The sequence below is a fragment of the Spinacia oleracea genome, chromosome 4 (genome assembly GCF_020520425.1).
Source record: "Spinacia oleracea cultivar Varoflay chromosome 4, BTI_SOV_V1, whole genome shotgun sequence".
NCBI lineage: Eukaryota > Viridiplantae > Streptophyta > Magnoliopsida > Caryophyllales > Amaranthaceae > Spinacia > Spinacia oleracea.
Window position 1 is genome coordinate 7,024,064 of NC_079490.1, and position 10,729 is coordinate 7,034,792.

General features: G+C 36.0%; 1 protein-coding gene and 1 long non-coding RNA gene across 2 annotated transcripts; one reads left to right on the forward strand and one right to left on the reverse strand.

Moving 5' to 3' along the window:
• The first annotated feature begins 676 nt into the window (after window positions 1–676).
• Window positions 677–3,443, forward strand: LOC110797259 (S-adenosylmethionine synthase 1). The gene is made up of 2 exons (XM_022002352.2): window positions 677–836; window positions 1,802–3,443. The coding sequence occupies exon 2, from the start codon at window positions 1,810–1,812 to the stop codon at window positions 2,998–3,000; it is 1,191 nt and encodes a 396-aa protein (XP_021858044.1). The 5' UTR covers window positions 677–836; window positions 1,802–1,809; the 3' UTR covers window positions 3,001–3,443.
• A 5,377-nt stretch (window positions 3,444–8,820) lies between these two features.
• LOC110797229 (uncharacterized) lies at window positions 8,821–10,507 on the reverse strand. Its single transcript, XR_002535787.2, has 2 exons — window positions 9,284–10,507; window positions 8,821–9,207 (listed from the first exon to the last, which is right to left on the reverse strand). It is a non-coding gene; the product is annotated as an uncharacterized lncRNA (long non-coding RNA).
• Between the last annotated feature and the right edge of the window lie 222 nt (window positions 10,508–10,729).

A 10,729-nucleotide genomic window follows, 5' to 3' on the forward strand; every position in this document is an offset into this window, starting at 1 on the left:
GACAAGTTATACACTCTATAGGAATATTTAATTATTTATTACGAAGTAGTAAATTTTATGAAAATTTGATATTTTTAAAGCACTCGTCGAAACTAATAAATAAGACCCAAGTGCCTGCGCTTTTTTAATATATCTAGTATAATAATTAGGGAGTAGTATTTCCCTTAAATTCTAGAGAAAACAAAATATACATGGTACGTGGCATACCAATCAAATATCGGAGTATTTTCCAAAAATATCATTCACCACTTTTTCTAATTGAAGCAACAATAATAAATGGTCAATAATAAAAACCCAAAACTCCCCCTAAAAAACAACAAAAATACCCACAAATATTTCATTAAACTAATATTGTATGTGACACTAATACAAGTCCAGATTCAATTACTTACAAATTTACCATAATCCTCCCAAGAACGACACCGTTTTACCGTTCACACTCACCAACGCAATCGACGGCGCCAAGCCGCCAAGCCACCAACCTCAGCCACACATAAAGTTGGTAAGCCAACCGCAGATCCACTCTACCCCAAAGGGTAAAACCGTCAATTCCACACACCCAAACCCATTTTCTCTCACCGACCCCGCTTAATCCTACGCGTCCAATCCACCCTTATTAAATCCAACGGCTAAGATCACTCATTCCAAACACTTTGGTAGATTTTACTCACATTTTCTCTTTCCTACTTTCTCTATAAATAGCTCCCTTGGTCGTCCCTTCCAACTCGCCTTACACCGGTCTGCGAATCATATAACAAGACTCGGACCTTCTCTCTCCTCATTCTCCTTCTCTCTCTTCCAGCTTTTTGCTACTCGGGGATTTCTTCGTTCTCCAGGTAACAAACTTTTGACTGGAATTCACCTTTTCTTAAATCTATGGCGTTATAATGATCTTATGAACTTTTATTTTCCCGAAGTTATGGGATTAAATTAATGAATTGATTAATTGTTTCAGATCTATGTTGTAATGTTAAAATGATGAAAAATGATTGAGTTGTTTCGTTTTTAATGTTAGATCTTGTCTATTTATTGTTTGTTTATTGAGATCTGGAGAAAGAACACTTAAATTGAAATGATTGTTGTACGAAATGTTAATCTAGGGTTTCACTAGTTGATGTATGTCCGCATATTTGTTTGATTTATTATAGTCAACTCGTGATTCAGGTAGAATTATTGGTGCTTTTTGAGTAATTGTTGGTAGGATCTGGCTGTTAATGAAGAAATTTCGAATGGAAATGGTTGAGTTATCCGATTAGGGTTTGAACTGCCGATTCAATTTAAATCAATTTGATAAGATTGTCATGTGGAAAACATATTCAGCTTGTTAGATCGGGTGGAGTGATTTGAATTGTCTTATTGGAACTGAAAATTTAGAACTTAGTAGTGGAGGATTAAAATATTCGATCTTTTTTGCAAGCTGTAGATCTAGAGAATCATGTAGTGGCATTTTTCGGGATTCTTTTATACCTTTTGATTGAGATTCCATGAGTGTGGAAGTGAGGGAATTATTTTTTTAAGGAACTTTGATTTGTAGCTTTATACCTCTTATCCTGTGCTGTTATACTCTTATCGAATGTGAAGAATACTGCAAATTGTTTGGGATCTTTGTTAGTGTGGGTTTTGATTTGGATGCGATTCATACATTTGTGCTGATCTTGTATGATTGCTGATCTTGTTATACTCTTATCGAATGTGAAGAATACTGCAAATTGTTTGGGATCTTTGTTAGTGTGGGTTTTGATTTGGATGCGATTCATACATTTATGCTGATCTTGTATTGATTATTGTTCTTCTTTTACAGCTTGAAAAATGGCCTCCGCAGTTGACACCTTCCTTTTCACCTCCGAATCCGTGAACGAGGGACACCCAGACAAGCTCTGTGATCAGATCTCTGATGCAGTTCTTGATGCTTGCCTTGAGCAAGACCCCGAGAGCAAGGTTGCTTGTGAGACCTGCACAAAGACCAATTTGGTCATGGTCTTTGGTGAGATCACCACCAAGGGAAATGTAGACTATGAGAAGATTGTACGTCAGACTTGCCGTAACATTGGATTCATCTCTCCCGACGTGGGTCTTGATGCCGACAACTGTAAGGTCTTGGTTTACATTGAGCAGCAGAGCCCTGATATTGCCCAGGGTGTCCATGGTCACCTTACCAAGCGGCCCGAGGAGATTGGTGCTGGTGACCAAGGTCACATGTTTGGGTATGCCACTGATGAGACCCCTGAGTTGATGCCCTTGAGTCACGTCCTAGCCACCAAGCTCGGAGCCCGTCTCACTGAGGTCCGTAAGAACGGTACCTGCCCGTGGTTGAGGCCCGATGGAAAGACCCAAGTCACTGTTGAGTACTTCAACGAGAACGGTGCCATGGTTCCCATCCGTGTCCACACCGTCCTCATCTCGACCCAGCACGATGAGACCGTTACCAACGATGAAATCGCCGCTGACTTGAAGGAGCACGTGATCAAGCCCGTGATCCCAGAGAAATACCTTGACGAGAAGACCATCTTCCACCTTAACCCATCTGGCCGTTTCGTGATTGGTGGACCTCACGGTGATGCTGGTCTTACCGGACGTAAGATCATCATCGACACCTATGGAGGATGGGGCGCCCACGGTGGTGGTGCTTTCTCCGGAAAGGACCCAACCAAGGTCGACAGAAGTGGTGCTTACATTGCTAGGCAGGCAGCCAAGAGTATTGTTGCAAGTGGCCTTGCCCGCCGTTGCATTACCCAGATCTCTTACGCCATTGGTGTCCCCGAGCCATTGTCCGTGTTCGTTGACACTTACGGAACAGGAAAGATCCCCGACAAGGAGATCCTCAAGATAGTCAAGGAATCCTTTGACTTCAGGCCCGGTATGATCGCCATCAACCTCGACCTTCTAAAGGGTGGAAGCAGGTACTTGAAGACCGCAGCTTACGGACACTTTGGAAGGGACGACCCCGACTTCACATGGGAGGTCGTGAAGTCCCTCAAGTGGGACAAACCCCAAGCTTAAACTCGAGAAGAACTCGAGAAGACGAAGGGAAGTGAAGTGTATGGGAATGGAATTCATTGATTAATATTTTTGATCAATAAAAGCAAGTGCCCCGGATCTCCTCCACAGGCTGCAGCTGCTCTCTAACCAAAAGGAATGAAGTATATGATATGGAATGATGCTTTTTTAGTATGGGGCTACACTTTTTATGTCCTTTTTATTATTTCCCTTTAAATTTTCGTTGTTTTCTGGGTTAGTTGGTTGTTGGAGAAACAGAAATGGGTGTTGTTGTTGTTGGGAGGTTTTTGTTAGTAGTTTAAGCGGCAACAGCATTATGTTAGTAAAATGAGCTGCTGCTGCATATGTATGTTTTTACAATGCAAGAAAAGGGATCAGCTGCTGAGCAGCATCCTGAATGTATTGTGTGCTCGTTAATAGTAATGAAATATTCGCGTTACAAAATACCTTTTTTCTGGTTTTCTACTTTGGGAAAACATTTCAGTCATTTGTTGTATTTTGCCATTAATGAAATGTCTAATTCATGTAGGTAGATTACCAGAAATTTTTTCCCAGGTTGAGGATGAAGATTGAAGAGTAGATAATTTTCGACCGAGAACCCGAAATGCAGGTTACTGGCTGGGTGGTGTGTTGAAATTGAAGCAGAAGGTAATCAAGGCAGGTATGGGACCTTAACTTGGTCTATTTGATGGACACATTTACACATGATATGCCCTTAGAATTTGGTTAGTTACTACGAAAAAGACATAAAGTAATGTGAAGTGTCTCACTCTAACGAGTAGAATGAGCCAGCACTCCCATATCCAAGCTCTCTGTTTTGAGTGGGTTTTAGGAAGTTATGGTTTTGTCAAAAAACAAAATAGGGTTTTTTTTTTTTTTTTTTTTGTATGGTGTCTTTATAGTATTAACCTTCGTTCATTTATGTCTCTCTTTTTTATATTCCTATTTTTGTTGAACTTGGAACTAGTAGTAGTACGGATAGTGGTGATTTCGCAAATCTATATCTATCTATATCTATATATTTATATATATTATTAAATCTCCAATACAATCAATGACATTTCTCCACGTGTCACGATGACTTGGCAAGTGACATGGCATTATAGTGCCACGTCATACGCACACATGATTGTGTATTATGTCCTATCATAATAAAAAAAATATTGCTACTCGTCCTTGAACCCATAACCTCATATATGTTAATGCTAAATTTTATCCATCACTCCAACAATACAACTTGTGACTCTAAAATAACTAAAAAGGAGAAAAGGCGTATAAAAAATTAATTGGAGAAGTTATCATTAATAAAAGGCAAATTTGTTAAAAAGGACCTTTTATAATCCAAATTTTGCGAGAAAGGACCTTATATATTTTTTTTTGTGAAATAACACCTTAATGTAAATTTTTTTGCGAGAAAGGACCTTATATAAATTTTTTTTTGTGAAATCACACATTAATGTAATTTTTTTTGCGAAAGACAACCAAGATTAAATTTCCGGCATTGACTGAGTTTTTTCCGGCCATTGACTTGCACGTGAGAAGCACGTGTGGCATTATTTTGCTAATCACACCCAATTTTCCTCCAAAATTCTAAGCTTTAAAACCTAAAGTTGAAAAGAAAAACCGAAATAAAATCAAGTTTGAAAATTCAAGAGTCAGGAAAATCATTGTCTTTAGCCAACGTAAGCCACACGTGCTGCTCACGTGCAAGTTAATGGCCGGAAAAGCTCAGTCAATGCCGGAAACATTCCTTAGGTCCTTTCTCGCAAAAAAAATTACTTTAAGGTGTGTTTTCACAAAAAAATTATATAAGGTCCTTTCTCGCAAAATTTGAGTTATAAAAGGTCCTTTTTGGCAAATTTGCCTTAATAAAAACTGTTTTAGAAAATTTGTAATTTTTTTCTACAAATAAAAATTATTAATAAAAACTTGTAAGTTAAGTTAACTTCTACCGTTACAAGTTTTTAAATAAGTTAACTCAAATGCTTAAAAGTTGTCTAGTATTTTGTGATAAAATTTTTCATTTTAATAAAAACTATTTCTTCAAAATTACTAATAGTGTATTAAATGAAAATTAATCATTTTACTCTTTAAAATGTTTATCTATCAACTTCTTTTTTTATAATATAAAAGTTAATCAAAATTAGGTAAAAGTTACAAAAAAGCTGGGTAAAAGTTATCCTAGTTTATACTAAATTCTTCATCTGTTCTGCAATAGATGCATCGTTTCTCTTTTGGACACTATTTATTAACTAACTTTGACAATTATTCTTTCACATTATGTAAAAACAAACATAGTCAAGTGAGATCTTGTTAAATTCGTATTAATGTGAGGATTCCAAATATCAATTTGCTTTATAATTTTTACTTACACACAAATAGAGATATTAATGTTCAAAGAAGATGTTGGGATACGTGAAAAAAAGAAATGATGCATCTATTGCGAAAACGGAGGAAGTATACTGTACACCTTGTGCGTGCTAGACCTTTTGTGGTAATTTTAGAGTCGATCAAAATTATGAACACGTAGATACATCTGAATCACCCACGTCTATTTATTTATTTATTTATTTATTTATTTTATACGGAGTAGTAGTAGAGAAGGTTCACTCAGTTTTTACTGATTCAACCACTTTGGTTTCTTACTTGTAGAGATAGGTTAAGCCAAATGTTTAGCTTACATGGACAATTGAAACCATTTGGAATATTGGAAAGAAGTTTAGAAATTGCATCATTAATAAAGTGTATCAAGACCAGATTCAATCAGTACACAATCTGGCCAAGAGGGCAACAAGGGAAGGAATATCTATGTTTCTCCAGAGGGTGTTGGGCCAACTGGTTAATTTTTTGTATTCTTATTCCTATGTCCAAAAAAAAAAAAAATTCAATCATTCAGGTGTTGCAAATTAATTAGAAAGTGCTGACCTCATTTTTGTCTTTTGACAAAGATGATGATGATCTACATTTAAAGTCGCACTGTGAGTCAATTAAACAAAACTAAAAAATGAAAAATTAATACATCGTATATTTCTCCTAGTCGTAGATGACCAAACATCAAACTAAGTGGTACATCAAATCCACCTAACCGCAAAAATGAACTTATCCAATTTGGTGTTTATTTTTAAAGTAAGATTAATATGTAAAGCTAATCACGTTTTTTTTTATCAAGACCATGACTAAGGTTATCTAATTAGTAATTATATTGATTGAGAAGCGATATCACTACTATACGGCCTCAATCTCAAAATATAAATACATATGGTTTTATATGGCAGCGTCAATTTGTCTTTGAGCTTCTCTTATACAAAGTATCAAATCATTTGATGTATAACTTATCTAAATTAATTGACTCTTATCTTTAATGGTAAGAAGTAGTCTCCGTTATTGACCCTTCACTATTTTTTTTCATAAAAAAACTAATGTAATTTTCTTACTTTTATTTAAAGATAGCACTGTGTCGGGTGTGTTAGAGGGCACAACACGAAGACACAACATAAGGGCACGTAAGTTTGAACCGTGCGTGACTGCCCTTTAAAATTTTTGACAGAACACGGCCCGACATAAAACTAGTGGGCTTGACGTTGGCCAAACCCATTAAAGCCCACGATACGTGAGCTCGGCATGAGTACAACCGGACACGGTCATGACCATCTTTACTTTTCAAATACTTGTATTTCTTCGTGTATATCTCCAATTCTCCATATTAGGAAGAGAGTCCAACAATCCAACATGTTGACCACAAAGAATATAAAATAAAACTATAGTCAGCCACCAAATTGGAATTGTGGTGTGCAGACTACTAGGAATCCATTGTCGAAATCAATTGGAAAGTTAGATGTCTAAACTAAATGATTATCTAATAAACAAAGATGTTTGAGTGTTTCTCAATCAATCAAGTAAATAAATGTCCACTTAAACCAACTCTTCATTTTTAGCAACTTAAGACTTTAAAAGATATTTTATTCCATATAATTTGTCACTTTGTTTCAGTAATGTAAGGCACTTTTATTAGTCTTCTTGGAACACCGGGAATATAAATATATAATCGCGTTCTTACTAAAGTCAGTTGTCACATTGTCTCGACCTTATTATTAATAAAATAGTTTTTTTAAAGCTGTTGTGAAACGACCCTTGATAATAGTAATTTTTTCAAACCTCGGAAGTATTTCGTGAAAAAAATGTATTATAAAAAATTGTCGGATAAACATTTTAAAAGGTTAAGCATTTTTAGTTAGTTTCTCTCCGAGATACAATATTTATTGTACACCAACTTTAAATAAGCATGTGAGGTACTTAGAGCAACTCCAATGGTGAGCTACAAGGTGGTGTAACTGAGTTTGCCACATCAAATTTCTAGCTACAATTGATTTAAGTTACAAATTTTCACATTGAGAGTGAGGGATAGCTAAAAAAACAAAATTGAGTTTGCCACATTAAATTCCTAGCTACAATTGATTCAAGTCATTGGTGGGCTACAATACATTGTAGCTCTATATAATATTTAATTTAAACAATTTATTTATTTGAGCTACCTGCCCAAAATAGCTACAAGGTTTTAACAGATGATTTTGTCATTGTTGTATCAATGATGAGTTACCTGTTCACGTGCCGAGGAAGTATATCATTGAGGAAAGTTATTGCATAATTCCTTTGTTAGACTTCCCTCTCTTATGAGACAGTCATTACAACTTACAAGCAAGTTTGTTGTATCCAAGTTGTTCGTGCTGCAAATTAGAGAAAGGAGAAAAGAGTTCATAATCAGATTTATGGGAATCTGATAAAATATATTATTGATGGGAAAATATAATATTGTGTTGTGTGTTGTCATTATTTGTGGGCATACACCTCTATTTATAATACAAACTAGATCTTCTACTATTCGTAGGCTTCTTAATTCATATAGACCTCTATCTTATATCATATAGCTGAGTTATAACATAACTCTACTACTTACGATATTCTATCTTATAGGATAACTGTGTTATCCTCAATACCCTCCCGCAATCGGAACGGCAGTTTCACGAACGTTGCGATTGGAGAAATAAAAAAACATGCCATATGCTTGTCCTGTCGTGTCAAGGAGTCCTGTCGTTACTGTCGTTTCAAGGAGTCCGGTCGTTTCGTACAAGGAAAAAAATGTTATATGCATGTCTTGTCGTGTCAAGGAGTCATGTCGTTTCTGTCGTTTCAAGGAGTCCGGTCGTTTCGTACAAGAGAAAAAAATGTTATATGCCTGTCTTGTCGTGTCAAGGAGTCCTATCGTTACTGTCGTTTCAAGGAGTCCGGTCGTTTCTTACAAGAGAAAAAAATGTTATATGCCTGTCTTGTCGTGTCAAGGAGTCCTGTCGTTTCTGTCGTCTCAAGGAGTCCGTTTCGTACAAGAAAAAAAAAATCTTATGCCTGCCTTGTCGTGTCAAGGAATCCTGTCGTTACTGTCGTTTCAAGGAGTCCTGTCGTTTCGGACAAGAAAAAAAATTGCCAATATGAAAAACCTCTCTCACGGCAGAAGGAGAACCGTCCATATCTTACGACATATGGAGAACCGTCCACATCTTACGACATATGGAGAACCGTCCATGTCTTACGACACATGGAGAACCGATAAATCAAGACAACTTTCGTGGACTTTTAATAGTACTCCATCATGAAAGACAAAAACTTTACTAATATCCAAATCATCCACTAGCCAAATTATTAACCTTGTTTGGACGAACATAACAAACCATGGAGCAAACCACTATGGCCACGACCATCAAAACGAGCAATAATCTATGCTAGAAGGAATTGAAGATACCCCGATTGTTAATTTAACTAGTGTGAAGGTGTTGTCACAACTCACAACTCGTATAGAAGTACATGATAATGTTTTAACGTCTAGTTCACGTAGGCATAGTACGCGAAGACAAAAAAAAGCATAATTTCATTAAGAAAGGAACAATTTTTTGGTAGAATTGTACAAAATTTCTCATTAATTTCATTAAGAATGGTAAAAAAAAGGCGAGAACAGCGTCTAGTCTGATGAAAGCTATGAACCAGACTCGACATCTTCTGAAAATTAATATTTTAGCAAGTTTGTTTCTATTTTTTTCCAATTTTATTTAGGAACATAGTTAACCCTATATCCATGCGGGAGCTTCAATGTATCCATGACTTTCGTGGTTTTGATGTTGTCCATCTCTTATTGTTACGAGTTTTATATACCCCTCAAAACTGCACAATTATGAAGGTAGGTTGAAAATTATGACAGAAAAATCAATAAAACCAGAACATAAAGAAAAGGTCATACCTTTTCATTAGCTCTTGGATCTCTGCTATTATCAACGAAAATTGAAAATCCAACATCTATAACATGCCTCTTTATACTCAAATAAGCCCGAATCCCAACCAAAACTCGGTTAATCTCCTCCGGAACTTGCTCCATTAGCTCAGCTTCTCCTCAAGGAAGACAAGACAAAATACAACTTATATAGAAATCAGCCGGCGCCTGCCAAGCCGGGTTACCCTTCTCTTCATCGCTTATCGTATTAATCAAATAGTCCTCTCATTTCTGTGCTATACCCACTTACTCAGTATGTCTCCATTGATATTGAAGAATAATGAGGAACAAGCTATATCCGAATTCTTTCACAAACAAATTCTAAACCAAAAACCAATCACCGAAAATGATAACCAAATTACTACATCAAAATCATCAATCACAAATTAAAGTACCAAAATCATACCAAAAATCGAACATTAGATCTGAAAAGCAGGTCATATTTTTCAATAATTTCGATTCAACCATAAGTAATTTGTTAACCTGCAAAAAGCAAATATAGAAATTGAAAGAATAAACCTGGATCATTTAAGAAGAGGTTGAAGGAGTAGTTTCAATGGAGGAGAGAGAAAAGAAAGCGGGTGAACTGGTGAAGTTGATGCATAGTAGTTGCCGGCTTGTCGCAGAGAACACGATGGAACATTAAAAAACTAAAAATACATAAATCTGTAATAAGTTGATAGAAGAAGGGGTATAATCGGAAAGTAAAATTACGACAAAAATTTTGGCCTTCGTTCGGCTTTTTTATATAAGTATAGATTCAGCTCGTTTGGGTTTGAACTAAGTGAATATTTAATTTGGTGTAAAACGTTTCTCATAAAAAAATTAATTTTCATCAAAAACTTTTTTCAAACGGAGCATAAGTCAAAGCACTGTTGTGGTTTACAATTTGTTGTAATGAAACTATGGAAATAGTTATATTAATCAAACTCCTCCAAAATCAAGGCCTCAATCTATAATTCCGCCCACAGGCCACCAAAATATTTGGAAAACTTGCCGCGTAATAATCATTTCCATGTTTTATGTACGTTGTCCACTAGCGACACACTGCTTTCTGGACTCAGATCACTCGTCACGGCTATCGATAATTTGCTAAGCTAAGTGTGCTATGAAAAAAAAGTATGGAACTTTGTGAGTAGATAGGCAATATTTTTTGAATTTTTGTTTTTGTGTTGCTTGAGAATTTTTACAGACATGTTGGCTGAAATATACAGAGTACAAATAAATGAGGCCGCTTATTTATAAGCTACCAAGTCCTTCGAACATTATACATTTTTCATGCTAGAACCTTCCGCGGAAAACCAAGCTAGAATGTCCTAGACTTCACCAGAATATTCTAGAACTTTCTTGTACACAATCGAATACTGAAGGAAATAATGCCCTTGGTCCAAGTATGCATTCTATGTTAAGTCTAAT